Source organism: Hypoxylon trugodes (assembly GCF_022578975.1).
Source record: "Hypoxylon trugodes strain CBS 135444 unplaced genomic scaffold F4822scaffold_9, whole genome shotgun sequence".
Classification (NCBI taxonomy): domain Eukaryota; kingdom Fungi; phylum Ascomycota; class Sordariomycetes; order Xylariales; family Hypoxylaceae; genus Hypoxylon; species Hypoxylon trugodes.
Window position 1 is genome coordinate 1411502 of NW_026250024.1, and position 17380 is coordinate 1428881.

The following is a 17380-nucleotide window of genomic DNA, read 5'->3' on the forward strand; positions in this document are numbered from 1 at the left end:
GGGGTAGATTTATTCGATTAAATAGAATGCAAAATGCTTGAAGACTGGGCAAATTGGAAAACCTCTAACTATTTGCAAAAATTAATCGGATCTAGGAAACAAAATGAGAAAACAGAAACAAAGAAAGAATAGGACGCAATGTTATTACTCCATCGAGTCTTGTGGGTGAAAGTGCCGGCGCGCGGCCCCGTAATGTTTGAATGAGCGCAAAGTGAGAGTGAAAGCGCAAAAAGTGGGAAAAAAGAGGGTGGCAGGTCAACCAGGCCGTGGGTCTAAGATTCTAAGTTCTAGCTATTCTAGGTGATGTGATGCAATCAGTCGATCAATTCGGGAGGGAGCTGAGCCACTACAGCCACAATTAGAAATGTGTCCAGTGTTTCCGAAAAGAGTCTCCGGGCCGTCCGGGCAACGCAGCCCACCTAATCTTTCACATTAAATTGAATTACCTAGGTAGGTACGCACTACACGATCCTATTACGGTAAGCCCCAAGCAAGGGGTCAGGACAATCGATCTAATCCGGGTTCAGGGGCCTTAATAGCAATGACCAATCAGATTACCCCACTGCACATCAGCCTTAGACCTTTTTTTTCTTGATTGACAGAGCCTCGAAATTTCAACCTCAAACTAAAACTAGAATCCCCCACGCTGTCACCACTTCTTTCTCACACCTTCGCATTGCATTAGTCGGGATTGGGGGCCCTATACTGGGGGTGCGAACCAGACAAGATGATTCAACTCAAGGTAATATACAATACCGCCCGAAGCTATAATATTGTTCGTGGATTAACGTGGAGGTGGTGAAAATGTAGACGATGCTTAATTGCATCGACAATTCGGGCGCCGCCTTAGTCGAATGCGCCCTCGTTATCGGCCAGAAAAGAGCTGCGACCATCGGTAGGCTTAGATCCCGCCCCCAATCCGACCGACCGAATAATCAGTCGTCTTTCCGTTCCGAGGCCAGTCACCGAACTGACCATATACTCTCTTCGCACAGGTGACAGAATAGTAGCCATCGTTCAAAAACAGCGCGGTGCCAGCGACGCCGGTATGAGTACAGCCTCGGCCACGAATAAAGTCAAGCGCGGCGACATCCGACACGCGATCATCGTCCGTACCCGAAAACAAGTCCAGCGACCCGACGGCAGCGTCGTCCGTTTCGGTGACAACGCATGCGTCCTTGTCAACAAGGCCGGAGACCCTGTCGGCACACGTGTGAACGGCGTGGTAGGGTCTGAATTAAGGAGACGAGGTTGGAGCAAGATATTGAGCATGGCACCAGCTCACGCATAAACGATATACATAGTAGGAGGAAATATTTAAGTACTTGCACATATTAAAACACGACGTGTCAATGCCGTATATGATATTCTCGAAGTTCTAAATAGAATTGGGGAATGCGGATGAATATCGACGGATAGAAATTGTACGACTCATGTACCATACCAAGCGCGCATGTAACAGGCATTGAGAGGGTGTATCGGCGTTCTAGCCATTAGCTTGTGCCCGATGTCCAGGATCGTGGACTATTCTGGCGATCGAATCTACAAAATCCCCACGGTACTACTATACGTTCCTAACATGCTTCTCACTTGTACTCGTAACACGGTTGCATTCTAGGTATATCAGTCGTCATGAAGTGACTACAGCTGCACAATAGATCAAGCAAGTACAACCATGAAGTGAAACTTTGTGATGCGAAACTCAGTATATCGTATTAATGTAAATGCTAATCCTCAAATCAGGACGTCCGATTTCTTGTTTGGAAATGACCAGAGCCAGTCATTCTAAGGACCATCCTAGAACCCTCTCAAACGCCGACTCCATGCAATACCCTGGGTGACCTAGGTGACCTCACCGGTCGTATCAAAAAGTCCCTGCATATGTCTTGCTACCCGGCCATCGCCATCGTCATGAGCTGAAACGACGAATCTATTGGAAGATCTCACCGCATTGGCAGCAGACGAAAAACAGTTTCTATTAATGATTAATTAGACACTAAGTCTCAGGTGCTAAGACATGAAGGACGATACTAACCATGCCGGTTTCCGCACTTCGTTGTTGGGACTGGAAGAAGACGGCCTCATCGTGTCCACAGCTAGGACAAGTTTTGTTAGATCGAGGGAGCTAAATGGAAGTACGAAACGTCAGCACCAAGCTCAGCAAGAGAGTACATACAACGCATGTTCCCCCGGGAAGCTGGGTGCTTTGTGTTGAGGAAATGCTTGAACGATTGTGCTATGTTGCTGTCTGTCTGGCTACCTGTCTGCGCGCGACAAAGGGGTATAAAGTAGAACGCTCAAATGTCTGAAAGAAACCGCCTAATCTCAAAAGGTATAACAAGCATCTCGGAGTAACCTCTCTCGTGTGCATGAAATTACTATTGTTTGGTGGGTTCCTAGATGCTTGTTCTTGTCGTCGCGGGCAAAAAGGCGACATCATTTCAGTGCCAGCCATCTTCCGGGGGGTCATCGTACGTCTCGGGAGGATCCGCGTCTTCAGATAGGCAATAATCCATGGGAAGATAAGCAGCGAGAGAATCTTGTGAGAGGTCCGGAACGCCCAAGCCTTTGCATGAAGCAAATCGATCAGCCCAGATAGCTTTGCCGTCGTCGTCCTGAGCGTTCAAAAAGTTCGCGGCTTGTATGTAACCCATAGCTCTGGTGGCAGCGAAATCCGGATGATGTGCGACAAAGTGGTTGTATTCCTCGACGGTTGCAGGGTCTTTACACCAATCACAATGAAGGAGGGTCACGCCACATCTCAGACAGATAGCCAGGGAATTATCGGCAGAGGTGTTGGTGGGGGCAGGGGCAGGGGCAGGGGCAGAGGTAGTGGAAGAAGCCTGAGTAGAGGAAACATCGTTACGAACCGTAGGATCCGATCCAACATCTTGAGTGACACCTGCAGTCTCGCCGGCCGCATTGTTCATAACATTACGGAAAACGCAAGAGGAAGTAGCCTCTTCGGTGTATTGGCATGTACGGCAGGTGAACTGAAGCTTGTGGGCGTCCTCGTCTTCCTTAGGGTACAACATATTGGAACACTCAGAGCAGAAACGGAAAGTGATTTGCTCCTGAGCGTTCTTGGGGGCATCCCCGTCGTTGCTAGGCATAGGCGACGACATTGTGTTTTGTGGATTATTTTTGTGACGGTGAGTTCCGATATGAAGCGATCGCAAGTTGCCACAAGATGAAAGTCCTGAGGAAGGTTAATGAAAGTAGGTCGAGATTATTGGCTTCTTCTAGATTCACCGAAAACCTGCGCGTTATGTATAGATGCGAGAAACCGATGCCGGAGTGAACAATGGAGTTGTGGTTGTTCAAGATCGAAGTTGAATAATTGAAAGGAAAGGAGAGAGTTGATGTTTGGCGTTGATGATTTTGAAGAAAGCTTAAGATGAGAAAGGCAGAGGAAGATTGGAGAAAGTACCTACGTACCCATGAATTTGGTTAGTCACTTTGGCATGGGACACAATATTTGAAGGAAAGTTTGCTGATTGGTGAGTCTAATTATTAAGCTACCATACAGTATGAGTAAGGTTTTGCAGATACAGCAGGAGCCACTCATTAAAGTAACATAGTCAAAGTATTTTTCATAGATCAAAATACATATGTACAGTGTAAATTTGTCACCCCGCGTTTCATCCCATTCCGTTGTCACGTTGCCCCGCACAACTAATAGGACCCTCGTGATCGCACTTACCTAAGGTCAGGTACGGTACTTACCTTGGCCAAGGTATTCGATCCAATTCCGCCAAACAAGCTTCGAGGCTTGCTTTTACCATCCACCCCATCACACCAACAACAAAATAGCAACCACCACCAGCAAGAAGAATAACATCATCGCTCGTTCTTTCCGTACATATAACAACTACATCATATTTCGTATTCAATTGCCCCAATCTCCTTCCGTTTTTTTTTTTTTTTTTTCACTTTTTATCACTTGCTATTGTTCCACTAGGCGATTTCGGGGTTTATCTCAAAGCTTTTGCTTGTTAAGCTCTCCGACGGTAAACATCGGCGTGGCCGTCCTCTCTCTCTTTATCTTTTAGATAAATTACAACACCCAATCGTAGTATTCTCCATCGCCAAAACCCGGCGGGGGCATATATAAATAAATTATAAGAACAATTCATCAGTAACATCGTAATCATTATTGTGTATCCTACAGCACAAAATGGTAAGTTAGCCTGGGGATTACTACATAGAGTCGCAATCCATCCATTATTATCCCGACATTGTCACTAATGCATAGCTCCTATTAGGATGACTCTGGACTTCCGCCTAACTGGGAGGTGCGCCACAGCAACTCCAAGAACCTGCCGTACTACTTCAATGCGAACGAAAAAATATCGCGTTGGGAACCGCCCAATGGAACCGACACGGAGAAACTCAAGAAGTACATGGCTACCAACCATTCGACTTCATCCCAGATTTCCGCTGCCACCCATCCCGAAGGCAAGATTCGCGCCGCCCATTTATTAGTGAAGCATCGCGAAAGCCGACGACCCGCGAGTTGGCGCGAAAGCGAAATTACTCGAACCAAGGAGGAGGCGATGACGATTATTAAGGGACACGAACAAAAGATCAAGAGTGGATCTGTATCTCTAGGCGAGCTCGCCATGAGCGAAAGTGACTGCAGCTCGGCGAGGAAGCGAGGAGACCTGGGTTACTTCGGCAAAGGAGATATGCAGAAGGAATTCGAGGAGGCCGCTTTTGCATTACAACCCGGCCAGATGAGTGGTGTCGTGGAGACAGCGAGTGGTCTACACTTAATCGAGAGATTAGTTTAGGTTCTTGTCATACTATGGAAGAAAAATTAAAAGAGCCAGGTCCGAAGTTATGGTGACATCAGGAAATGGAGCAGGTGGTAACTGTATTCAGGGAACCGTACAACGTTTTTGCATCCTTCGCCTCGGACTGAGGGAGGCCTTGAGAGATGTTCAACTTTTCTCAATTACCAAAAGTTGTCGCTTGGTTTACCCTTTCCTATTCAATACGGCCGACCGTTCATATCTATAGATATTGGGCAATGCGTCTAGTCAGGCCTCCGTAATATCGACTGCCTACGTAGTTAGATACTCAATCCTTTTCCCAAACAGAGAATATCCGCGCCATTCTAGTACTTAAGAATTAATACCAAGCGACCAATATACAATCTCCAATCGAGGAGTTACACAAGCCCCCCTTTTAAGAAGCTTAAGTATATTGTATACCTAGGTACACTTTCAGCTAATATAAATCGTCATTGAACGTACCCCTATACTAGCATCCCTATAAACTTTATCACTGCTCGCTCGCCATGTTTTCATCAACTTCCCCAGTCAAAGCAGCCCACGACCGAAGGTCACTCGCATGGAAATAGGTTCTTAGGTACCCGTCGTCGAAATAGGGGATGGTTTAGCCAACCGGCCCCAACAAAATATTTCGCTTCCTAGGGCTGGACCAAATGAATATATGAATGTAAGAGATATGTAAGAGTGAAAAATTCGTTATCTATTAAATAATCCAAGGGTGCCACGAAAAATAAGATTCTTCAGCTGTCCTACCTAAATAAGTTCCTAACTCATCGCCAGATAAGTTACCAGCCTCTGTGACTCGATATCACAACCCCACTCATGAGAGTATATACAAAGAATAGAATGATCCATCGGGATCGCAATATGGATTCTGCTATCTCAAATACAGATCACGATCCAGTGAGGCGGAGATCCTGCAAAGCGAATCGAAACCATCGACAGGTATATAATCCTCAACGACGCACGAAACGACAGGGGGGCGTATGGTATGATTGGACTGGTTATGAGACGCGCCGAGCCGTGCTACGTCGCGACTTGTGCGCGAAATAAACATACATGTACACCGCGGGATCGACGATACGGCGGGCATTTCCTCTTCATTCATACGGGATCATGATCTAGAAGGTAATATACCGAATCTTGATCGCGATCCCGGTACAGTCCGAACTTAGTTCTCGGTTATTCGAACCGTATGACGGCAGGGAAAAAGGGAAGATTTTGACAATATCGCCTCTTACAACAGGGGTAACGTTGGTTTAACAATCATGATCCCACCAGGGAGTACGATGACGATTATGACATCATAAGAGGACAACGCGACTCAAAGCTGATGTTCGAGCCAATTGACATATGTTCATAAAGCTGCCTAATACAAAAATCGCCCCGGAGGTCTCTCCCAACATGCAGCTAAGGTCTATCGCAAAAATGTATGGTGGTATCATTCGCTGTGTCCGAACTTTCTATGCAACGTCTAAAAGTCTCAAATTATTCATCATCGTAATCTCCAATCTAACACCCCAGCCCTAAGATCCAATCTTTCTCGTCATCTTGACGCCAGAAAAGTTATACTCCCCGAGACACCAGGTAATGCTGTAAGTGCTACCGTCATGGCCCCAAAGACAGTCATTGACAATGCGGAATACGCAGTAGCTTTAGAGTCGCGCTCGATTAGATGCGACGTGCCCATCGCTGCGGCGTTAATGCCCACGGTTATACCGGCTGCGACGATGGCGATTTCGCCGCCTTCTACTCTGGTGATCTTCTGAGATTCTTTCTCATCCCCTATTTTCTCACCATTGCTAGAGCCACCATCGTCTATATTTTGCTGACATGCCCGATCGTTGATTCTTAGAAGCGAGAATACCCAGTCGCCAGCCATTTGGAAGATTATTCCGCCAAAAATTACCGTAGCGCTCATTAACGTGGTACTTCCGCCTAGATTCTGAATTGCAGGAACTCCAAGAGCGATGGTAACGGATCGGGCGGCAAAAGCGATGGCATCGGCTGCTTCTAGTCCCATTGCACGGCCGATCATAACATTGAGAAAAACGTTCGCTATCGCGAGCAAGGCGCATGTGGTAAGTACCGTGGTGAAGCTTTCCCATAGCTCTTTTCGATATTCGAACATCTTAAATCCTAGACAGATGATTCCAGCGTCTAGGACGGGACCTGATAGGTCGCCAGCACCGATATTGTTCTTGATGCTACCTCCGCCTAAAATAGCGGCCATCCCTTCTGCCAACGTAGTATGTCTTCGAAACTCGGTTACGACGGTAGCGATAGTATGATGCGTATAAGCCGTCTTGATCCAAAGGTAAGCCGAACCCAACGCCCAGCTAATCATCACAGGGTTTGTGAGTATGACTAACGTAGAGCGCAATCGCGGGTGCTGTAGAAGGCGACATGAGTTTCTCAACGACCTCTGGAATTGGACTGATAGGATCCAGAATAGGATGAAGCATAAAACTTCGAATGGAGTCTCGTAGTTAGTAGCGAAATATGCTGGGATTCCCACTACTCCGATGAGTAGGACGCAGATCCATAGTGGGGCCGTATGAACAATAAGATCTATAAATTGAGGGGTCGAAACCTTTTCCGTCGACTCAATTGAGGTGAGAGATCCGTTTTTCACCAGAGCCACACTTATCCGAGACAGGTGAGATAATGGCTTCGAGGCCCTGTCCGTTGACGGGGTCGGCCAAGCTGTGGATGGACTGGGCCAGGACTTATTACTTTCAAGATCGAAGGACTTCGTTCGCTGCCCTCGGACCCGCTGCTCCAAATCAAAGCTACCCCAAGCAACCAGAAATGAACAAGCGTAGCTGGCGAGAGTGGTAACAACTAACTAAGTTAGCCGAATACTACATAAATTAAGTCGCTGCTTGTGTGCTTACGGAAGACCCCAGCAATTTTGGGGACGGCAATGGCATCAGAGATATGATCCCTGTTGAGCATTATGAACGATGCTACGAAGCCGTAGGACATATGACGACCAAGGAAATCTGTAGGTCCACGGATATGCTTAGAGTATAGCTCTGCCGTGCCTCCGTGGATATAATTCGCAACCACCATTAGGAACAAACAGAGAAGCATGACCAAGATAGATGCTGGGATGTTAATGGAATGAAGATTAAGCGTAATCTGAATAGGTAGGACAACAAGTTGGTTTCCGACGGTAAACGCAAGTCCAATCCCAGCATCTCTATATCGTTTTGCCGTTGTCGGTTCCTGGAGGCTCCTAAACAGTTGTTGGATTAGAGAGATCATAATGTTGGCTTAGTGACGTAACACAAGAACATAACGGGATGTATAGACACGCTGATGGAAGTCGGATTTTGGAAATTCGATGTCTCGAAGTAATAAAAGGATTGAGACAACAGAACGGGGGGAATTACATAGTAGATATATACTGTTTGCAAGAAAACCCACTGACCCAAGGAAACGGCTTAGTCGACGTGGAAGACCCAGGTCTGGGTCACCAGTGTTTCCACGGACGAACACATGGCATAGTGACCGTGATTGCACAAGCCCCTGATGAGTATCCGAATAAAATGCGGAAGTGAATGCGGGCAACTCGAGGTCTACCGCAGCTGCGTTAGGTCGATATGAAAAAGAGACGGTTCCATGACGTCTCACAAATCTAGCCAGGCAGGTGGGCAACCGGGCGGGACCTGGTAAAGGTGCAACGACGAGGAGAATGGAGGACAAGCTATGGAGCACAAACAAAACCAGGAAGATCCAGGGTACAATAGCACCGCCTAGTCTTAAACAGCAACTGTAAGGTTGCCATTGGACTTGGTGGGTCGGTACATTTCGGCCGCTGTCACTTTCTTTTTGACATCACAACGGGGATGTATAGCGGAAACGGGACGGCACAGGCGCAATGCAAACGCATGGCTGATATCCCCTAGAATGGTCCTTTAGGAGGCTCCATAGTCAGGCACCTCCTCGGTAAAGGACTTGGTAGGATCTCACTTCATGTACGTCAATCCACGGTCCATCAGATTTGATATCAAAATCCCTCCAAATATTCAATCTGAAGGAAGTAAACCTAGGCCGGAAGTGGTCCGTCGGCTTAGGTTGTGAAATGGCTTGTGAAGAAGCATGGATAAAGCTAGTGAACTGTGTCTCCAGGGTCCGAGCTTCCAAAGCCGCCTTACCATGAATAGAGAATAGAAAATAGAACTCGTGTCTCGGTTTAGGAATAAGAAGGGTTGACCGCTGAATGTACGGTAACACAGGTTGGGGAAGGGGCCATTCAGGGCTTTTCGCTTGCAAACACAGCGTATGAGACAACCGCAGCGCTGCGAACCGTTTTGGCAGTTAAAGCGACAAAACCAGGGCTGTCTTCCTCAATCTGGACTTTTTCATCCTTCAACCCCAAGGAGTTCTATCATCCCAATGGAACCACCACTGAGTAATCGGGTTTTCTGTACGTCCTAGTATACCTAATCTATTCACTACTGAAGTAGTAAAAATTGTGACACACTTAAGAAGTTGGTATTTTGAGAATGGCGCATGGTGACTGTGGCATTCTTGGCGACGGTAACTGGGAATTGAGGGTCACAGAAGATCTTACCTGAACAGGCTTACCCCTCAGAGTAAATGCCGATCTTGCCTGTAGTATAGTACGTTTATACCTAGGCGATAAGAGGTTTCGGTTTCGAAACATGATAGATACCATGATGGGAATGGGGAGTATATCCTATAATGGTTTGCTACCTATAGCAAGAAGTATAGAGGTGAGTGGATTTTGCGACCTGCAAGTTGGTGCAGGTTTAAGTTGTCAGCGGCTGCTTGCGGCTCTGACCTAAAAAATATCCCTGTATTTTTTAAGTTTAGTGTGGAGAATAGCGCGGCTGTTTGGAAATCAGCGACTTGCTAGAGGCAGAATTAAGCTACCTAGGCACTGTACCTATCTAGGAGCAGCCCTGGAGGTATTAATTAGGGGACGTTGATTGAATTTAGGTATCAATCAAGACCCCAATACCCCAAGACCCACTCTAAAAAATCCTCAGTAAAAAAATGACATCTCATAAATACATTTAACCTTAAATGTCTTGATATGAGTTTATAGTGCCCATTATCTAATCAAGTTGCAGGGAATTTTTCTAGTTTATGTAACCAAATCTTGGAAATCTGTAAACAACGTTGCCGCGTTCAATTTTACATGTTACAAGAATCGTGAAACGAACCATTAAGCTGATCCGGCACATATAGTGGCAACATTACAAACTTACTCTTTCGCTCTGCGTCAAATTGATGTGAAGCTAAGCAATATATGGTCTGATATCTTGAATCCTGGTGGAGTACCAAATCTATCGAGATTCGACCAGGCATGCAGAATCTAGATTTCCCCTGTTCAGGGAAGCGGTCAAGCTGAGGTTGTCGTGTACACATCCACCTTTCAGCACTTCGTATTGTTCGCCTTGCCCTTCGGCTAGAGTTGTCCAAATTCCTATCTGTCGTCCTGTCCGAGATATGATGATTTTTTAAACTTACGACTCAACGATCACGTTCACGATTTCCTAAACCATCTAGGCCATTCTAGCCACTCCAGGTACGTCGTGACTACCTCACACCGGTTACACTTTCCAATCTTGGTGGTTTTCGGTCAATCTCCGTGTGACGCGACCGACGCCGGTTAATCACCGCAACGGAGTCAACTTTCAAGATTGTAACTCTTCCGCCCGCCCCGGAGTTTCCCGCCGGACTACTCCCATTCCTTGCGCACACCCCCCAAAATTCAGTTTCAGCACTGCCTCGGTCTCAATTCATCGGATCAGCTACTTGGTGCTTTAAGCAACCTTGCAATTAATACGAGTCAAGTTGTTTGATTATACTACGTTAATGAGTTCCGAATCTGGTTCTAGAAAATGGGATTCTCATTTTTTCGCCATTTCCCCCCGCCCCCCTTAATTTGCCCAACGGTTTCCACTGTAAATGTATTATAGGAAGCTAATACTCCATAGGTGACCGATAATCCTCTATACCTGAAGCGATTTTAGCACTCTCATATTTTGAGAATGGCTGATCCACGACCCCTATCAGAGGCTGAAACGCGTTTTTTCAATCAAGTCTGCGAGGCTATCCATGCGACGAACGAAGACCAAAGGACCCTGCTAAAATCATTTATTCGTGATGATATAGCCACGGAATGGACCCACCTAGTGGAACTAATGGGATCAAATGGCTCACTGATTGTATTATCCGAAGATGAGTTAAAATAGTATACCGAAGCATCACGTTTTGCCATGAGTATAGCTAATCCACATCGCAGCTTAAATACATCGTATTCGGCTAGTCGTGGCCACCAACGGACCGAAAGCCACGATGAAGCGAGCATGCTTCTTAGTCAAAAAACTACGGATCCAAAGTTAGTTAAGGCCGCTACTCAAGACATAATCCAATACAATGATGTCCTCGAGAAGCTCGTATCGAAATATAAAGATTACGTTCACCGTAGCGCCGTTAACGCACAACCATCTGCTGCGAGAAACGGCGAGGCCTCCGTGGTTGAGCAAAAGATTGCGGCCTTATCTCGGAGAAAAGAACAGCTTAAAGCAGAGGTATGGGCTTAACAATGCTTTCTTCATTGATCAGCACTAATCAATCAAAGATTCATATACTAGAAGATAAAATTGGCAATCAAAATGGCCAACTCGGGCGGAGCCAGCCCAGTACAACACCAGGCAGCAACTATGATGATGTCAAATCTATTGCCCTAAAGCAAGTCTTTGAAACAACATTTCCATCATACGACCATATCCTCAGTAGGCTAGATGCTCTACAAGGCGAACTTGGCCAAAACGTCAACGATGATACGACTCTTCAGATAGCTCGACGCCATGCTAGCCAGTTAAGTTATATTTTTACCAGCAGCTTCATGTCCTACTAACGATGTAATAGGATTATACTTTCAATGGCTACTAAGTGCCGCGCATCACTAGACATGGTCTTTCTAGAGGCTTCTTCTACTTACAATAAACGTACACCTAATAGCTCCAATCATGCTCAAGCCATCAATGAGGAACGCGACGCCATATATGCGGAGATACAATCTCTATGGGATGAGATGGTACCACTTGCACATATGGTCGTTGAGAAGGAATTTCTTAAGCCTGTCTTGAAAAAGGTCGATACGTCTTTTGAGCGCCAGAATGTGCGAGATACAATTGTATTCGGTTACGTAAGTCTTAATATTACCCACCCAATCTAACAGTCGTAATTAATTCAATTTAGACATCCGCCATGTTGCGTTTCATGAACGAACGCCTTCGTCTTTTAGCAAACCGTATTGAGATGCTAATGTACCATCATCGATCTCTTCTAATTGCATTCACGTATGTGAATAGCATTAAAGAATCAAAGTCGACTAGAGGATTAGGAACTATAAACGCCCACCCACCCCAAAGCGCAGAAAACGGCAGGGCGAAGGATCGCTCCTTACTTGATATGATTCAACGCCAAATGGAGCTTTATGGATCCATCCCAATAGATACCGGCAAGCAAGCTAAAGCAGGACGGACGCTCACTTCCCATGCACAAGTGAGCAAATTTGATCGATATGTCGCCTCGCGACAGAGGAAAGGTGACGATCTTGCGAGAAGTGTGCAAAAATCCTTCGAGGTAACCGCGAAGGCCGAATTAACAGATGCCGAACTTGGATCGCAACTTCTTCTAGACTCCGTTGTCGCCGACAGTGCTGCCAGTGCTCATCTAGGTGGTCACGTATATGAGGATCAACAAGTCGAAGACTTGGTGGCCTCGATGAAATCACAAGCGGAAGAAATCCAGAGGATCTCTACAGAACTTCGGGAAGGTGCTAGTGCCCCACTCTCGGCCCCTGATTTTGTCGCATTTGCTTATAGCAAGGCGGTTAAGCAACCCGCCTATAAGGATGGCGAGGATAACTCTCGCGCCGAGGACCCAGAACAATGCCCCAAGCTTACAGCCATAGCCAGTAAATGGGATGACACTGCAGCTTTCACAAATTAAGCTTTATACAATATCTTTACGATGCGATTATGATTAGCCGCTTCCGTCACGACCCCGCGCATGTATGCTCTCCACTCAGAATTCGCCTTGATAGAGGTTTCACGAAGGATTTTCTTGCAGATGGGCGTTGATATCAAAGCAAACCATCAACAAATACAGGACTATCCCGGGCATTTTATGTATGCATACCTGTATGTACGACCATATCTGCATGAGAACACCCCCTACCCTAGATATACCTTCCTGCACTAGACACTTGAAAATATTATGAAAACACTAAGTCAACCAAACCTGTTCACAGCATTTTCCTAATTATATGTAGGGTATGGTAATTTTTCAGTGGCGGGAGTTGTGTTACACTTCGTGCGATGTAAACCGAAAACTGATGACATGGTAAAGGCAGGGTAATTCGTGATCGGAGTGTAGTACATAATAGTGGCGCATCAGGTTTCAGTCCTCTTATTTATACTATTTTCATATGTTGGGTAAATAAGCATCGTATATATGCCCACATCTACGAAAACTACGGGACTTGGCTACACAGGTAGGTAACCTAAGCCATCGTAGCTAAATATAATCGAAGTAACAAACCACGAACAACTTTTGTAGATCACCTCGCCCCCATCATTCGATCCGTCTCATACTCGTACCAAAGCTTTAGACGTACGGGTTCCAGCCCTCGGGAACATCAAATTTCTTTCCCCACTTAGACATAGCATCCAGAGATGCATCGCACTCCTCCCACTTCATCTTAAGCGCGAGCTTGAGACCCGGACCGAACTCTGCCTGGGCATCGGCGGAATCCTCGAAGTAGAGAATGGTCTGGTGGCTGAGTTGGAACTTGAAGTAGTCGGTCGTTGAGTTCTTGAAGAAGCAGGGCGACCAGCCCTCGGTGTCGGGCTTGGTCTCAACCTCAAAATTGCCGCTTTCGTCGGCGTCGAGGGTCGTGTTGGAGACGATGAAGTCACCCTAGGCAGTAGAGCGTCGTTAGAATCTTGTCTCGCCTTGACACTAAGGGATTCGTATAAAACTGCTTACCATGTGTCCCGTCTGCATAGCCCACACCGTGGTGTTGACGCTAGCCGGCGGGTTCGTCACATACGAAGCAGACATGTCCAGGTAAGTACCAAGGGTCTTGACCTGAGCACCCCCGGTGAGCTTTACGTTACCGGAGTAGGTCGCGCTCTCGAAAGCGAAGCGCCAATTGCCCGGAGCCCTGTAGATGTCGTTATCCATCACACAGTACGTCGGGTTTTGCTCCTTGTCGTTGTACTTGCCGCTGAAGTCCTGGAGGTCCCAGGTCAGGACTTCGGGCGTGACCTTCACATCGATAGTGTCGGCACCACGGCAGGCACCGGCATAGCCAGTAATGAGCCTGTTGAAGTGGTAGGCGGTATCGGGGACGGCGGCGCTGGCCAAAGCAACCAGCGAGAGGGTGGCGGCGGTGGTGGTCTTCATGATGAAGGATAGGTACTTTTCGAAGTAGAAGGATATTATATACTACGAATGCTTTTCTTGGAGCTGGTTAACGATGTCGTACAGATATTCCCAAGTGAAGCTTGCATCGTCTCTTATATACACATCGTCGTCTCTGAATTAACCTCTCTGCCGACATCTAGATACAACCATTTTCGAGAGCATGTCGGCCGCATGGTCAGTTGAAGACATGTAAATCCGATTTAACCGTGCCGTTGTAGTAACAGAAGAGCAAACATGGAGTAATGAATAGAAACATCCGTTCCAAGAAAGTAAGTTGGCTAACAGAGTTGTAAGGGAAACCTCTTCGATAGCAGAATAGACCCAGACCAAGTCCAGACCATACTTCCTGTAGAAGGCTTCCGAATGGCATAGCGGTTAAGGCGGCTGGGTGCCATTTTCTTCTGGTAAAGTAATAGGGGTGAGTTCGGATCTCGCTATGGTTAAATCGTGTATGGTTCAAATTTCTACTTGACAAGTTCTTTAGGCATACCCATAAGGCTTAGTAATTGTGATAGGGACCGAGGTTGTTATTTACCTAGAGTTTTCAGACTCTCTGGCACTGGTCCTTTGTATCTACCTGGGTACCCAAGTACTCAAGTAGATAATACTATATATAAACTCTGTATATAGCAGTATTCAGGTGAAGAATACCTAGGAAGGTATTCTAAATGGAGTTGCGTCAAAGTACTTAGGCAAGGAGAGTGGATTTTTCACGTTGCACAATACCTTCGCTTTGTTTCTTTGCCAAGAGGCGCTCTAGATGTCTCGTTCAATAGGATTATGCGGCAAAAATTGTGTAGTACCGTTTTTTTATAGCTACTCAGGCGCAAACCATATCACCATCATTCTCGTGCCGGATGCTATAATGATAAATCATCCTATCCGCTCGGGACCCGCGGCATCCGAAGTGAGGTTGGAATACTTCGAATATCAGCCAATTAGGGACTAGAAGGAGCGTGCCTTTATACAAAAGGACGATGCATCGATTCAGTAGTAATAGCCTTCACGCAATACCACGTCGCGCGCAGTTGTCAGATTCATTGCAAGCGGTTAAATGAAGAGCTGCATCCTTGGCTCGTGTGGGGTAAGGTCTAGTGATAGCTATAGGCTTTGTGCCGCACTTTCGATTTCGCGTTTGCCCCGAGTAAACGGGAAGCTAAGATCTGAAGGGGTTGACAAGACGTATCGCTTTTCGGATACTTAAAATAAATGTGACTACTTCACAGAAAAGGTCGTTCCTGGGGTTAGTACCTGGGCACCTAGGCAGGTAGTAAAACTCGATATATGCTTTGTCATATACGGGAACGTTTTGTATCTAACTCGGTAGACAACAACAGTGTTAAATCCGGAGGCCCAGTTCGAAATAATCAAGCGTCCATACGATGAAGTCGGTAATCCAAATTAGTAGGGTAGATTGATTGGTTTGTTCATTCTGAAAACGGACCTTATTCTATGAAAATGCTTTATTGCGAGATGTAATTTAGCTCTTTGTCCCAGTATTGTAGGTACGGATTGAAAAAGGGCACTCTTCCCTTGCCAATTCATCGCGGCTTTTACCTAGGTATTATAAATCTTATTAAGCAGTACTCGCAAACAACGAGACGACACGGGATTCCAGAATTGCAAAAGCGAGAGGATTGAGCGACTATGGGAGACGTACTTGGACCACGCACTACCCACACCCGCGACGGGAGAATCTTAGAAGATTCGCTAGCGTCAGCAATATTCGATACAGTGAGATGGGCCGTCGATATACAGGAATCAGTGAGTCGGAATGTGAAGGCACACTGCCCAACATGATAACCTAACATAGTATATGTAGCTTGAAGATGTAAGAGGCAATACGAGAAAGCTCTTTTGGTGGTCCTCTATATTCGTCGTGGTCTGTATTGGCCTTTTCATCGTGGCCTCGCTTGTGCGGTTGGGCTCGTCAATCGACAAAATGATCCAATATCAAGAACTCTTCCGGAGGATGTGGGACGAGGACAAGGAACGTGCAAGACGAAGAGAGCAGAGAGCAGAAAGGTATGCTATTTTCGGGGCGGGCCAAGGCGATGACTACGACGACGACGATGAAGAGGGTGTAGGTACGTCCTAACCGACAGTACCTAGATAGTGTGGTTGAAAGGGGCTCGAATCTGAGGGTATTTTTCTAGTGTGTATATATTGCAGAAGTAATCCATCTTTCAAATTTGTTATGAGGTGTCTGAAAGAGTGTTCGGTTGAGGGATATTGGCGCTAGGATACCGCCCTGTGTATCTAAGTACCCAGGTTAGCTACCTAGGTACCGAATAAATCGATTGTCCACTCAGATCAGGATATAACTTTTGCGGTACTAGGAAGTTGAGGTATCAGGTCCTTTGGTATTCTTTCATAACAAATGAATAAGTGCCAAGATTAACAACCTTTACTTCTTACTCTTGAGCATTGATGTGACAGATTTTGAGGCTATGAACTCCAGGGTCCTTCGAGGATACGGATATCGGATGTAGCACCTATTGCGATTGGCTCCCCTCGAGTGGCTGGGCTTCATGATAGCTGCTTCGGTCAGACAATCCGAATCCCGATCGTATTTTCCTAAGGTAGTATATCAACGCGATTAGTAAAAGTGATCCCCGCAGAGGTTCCGAAACAATGCCAAGTGCTCGTGTGGGCTTTTGACAAAGACCACGCAAAGACCCAAAACCCAACAATGATCTGCTGGATTTACAATGATCTCCTCATGGGTTTGTTCGATCTCCAGATTTTCGTCAACCGCATCGCTAACCGCGCATCATGACATGCATGAATTATGGTGCGATTACGATAGGACAGCCAGTCACTTTGCTAGTGCACACATTGTATTTTCGCAACCAAGGTCTAGAAAGAGGCCTTAATGCAAATCGCTAAAGGGCCACCAATTGGCCAGCTAGGTACCTATTTCCCTAGGTAGGTTTCAGTTCTTCAGAAATGGATTTCCTCAGGGGATGTTTGAGCCCCTACTACAGTGTCTCAACGTGAGAGCCTCAAGTGCGAGATAGTGTCTTGGCGGGCGGTAGTTGCGGCCGATTTGGGGGTTGAAGAACACTAAATTGTAAGATCAAGAAAAGAAAGAAATTAATAAG

The 17380-nt window shown here is 46.3% G+C and overlaps 7 protein-coding genes across 7 annotated transcripts; 4 read left to right on the plus strand and 3 right to left on the minus strand.

The window, feature by feature from the left end:
- The first annotated feature begins 336 nt into the window (after positions 1 to 336).
- Positions 337 to 1675, plus strand: F4822DRAFT_416276 (50S ribosomal protein L14). The gene is made up of 3 exons (XM_051459331.1): positions 337 to 742; positions 811 to 895; positions 996 to 1675. The coding sequence occupies exons 1-3, from the start codon at positions 728 to 730 to the stop codon at positions 1289 to 1291; spliced, it is 396 nt and encodes a 131-aa protein (XP_051310572.1). The 5' UTR covers positions 337 to 727; the 3' UTR covers positions 1292 to 1675.
- Positions 1668 to 3431, minus strand: F4822DRAFT_416281 (DNA-directed RNA polymerase II subunit RPB9). Its single transcript, XM_051459332.1, has 3 exons — positions 2871 to 3431; positions 2036 to 2125; positions 1668 to 1975 (listed from the first exon to the last, which is right to left on the minus strand). The coding sequence occupies exons 1-3, from the start codon at positions 3123 to 3125 to the stop codon at positions 1931 to 1933; spliced, it is 390 nt and encodes a 129-aa protein (XP_051310573.1). The 5' UTR covers positions 3126 to 3431; the 3' UTR covers positions 1668 to 1930.
- A 481-nt stretch (positions 3432 to 3912) lies between these two features.
- Positions 3913 to 5257, plus strand: F4822DRAFT_416288 (rotamase-domain-containing protein). The gene is made up of 2 exons (XM_051459333.1): positions 3913 to 4180; positions 4266 to 5257. Exons 1-2 carry the CDS (start codon positions 4178 to 4180, stop codon positions 4791 to 4793), a joined length of 531 nt encoding a protein of 176 aa, XP_051310574.1. The 5' UTR covers positions 3913 to 4177; the 3' UTR covers positions 4794 to 5257.
- A 1077-nt stretch (positions 5258 to 6334) lies between these two features.
- Positions 6335 to 8576, minus strand: F4822DRAFT_373628 (uncharacterized protein). The gene is made up of 2 exons (XM_051456300.1): positions 7694 to 8576; positions 6335 to 7640 (listed from the first exon to the last, which is right to left on the minus strand). Exons 1-2 carry the CDS (start codon positions 8064 to 8066, stop codon positions 6343 to 6345), a joined length of 1671 nt encoding a protein of 556 aa, XP_051310575.1. The 5' UTR covers positions 8067 to 8576; the 3' UTR covers positions 6335 to 6342.
- Positions 8577 to 10825: 2249 nt separating this feature from the next.
- Positions 10826 to 12797, plus strand: F4822DRAFT_433342 (uncharacterized protein; the record flags this gene model as incomplete). The annotated part of the gene is made up of 5 exons (XM_051461821.1): positions 10826 to 11028; positions 11080 to 11368; positions 11419 to 11657; positions 11709 to 11988; positions 12042 to 12797. 5 exons carry the CDS (start codon positions 10826 to 10828, stop codon positions 12795 to 12797), a joined length of 1767 nt encoding a protein of 588 aa, XP_051310576.1.
- A 657-nt stretch (positions 12798 to 13454) lies between these two features.
- F4822DRAFT_433343 (uncharacterized protein) lies at positions 13455 to 14255 on the minus strand (the record flags this gene model as incomplete). The annotated part of the gene is made up of 2 exons (XM_051461822.1): positions 13455 to 13766; positions 13836 to 14255. 2 exons carry the CDS (start codon positions 14253 to 14255, stop codon positions 13455 to 13457), a joined length of 732 nt encoding a protein of 243 aa, XP_051310577.1.
- A 1291-nt stretch (positions 14256 to 15546) lies between these two features.
- F4822DRAFT_373753 (uncharacterized protein) lies at positions 15547 to 16681 on the plus strand. Its single transcript, XM_051456303.1, has 3 exons — positions 15547 to 15663; positions 15721 to 16040; positions 16099 to 16681. Exons 2-3 carry the CDS (start codon positions 15924 to 15926, stop codon positions 16372 to 16374), a joined length of 393 nt encoding a protein of 130 aa, XP_051310578.1. The 5' UTR covers positions 15547 to 15663; positions 15721 to 15923; the 3' UTR covers positions 16375 to 16681.
- Positions 16682 to 17380: the final 699 nt, after the last annotated feature.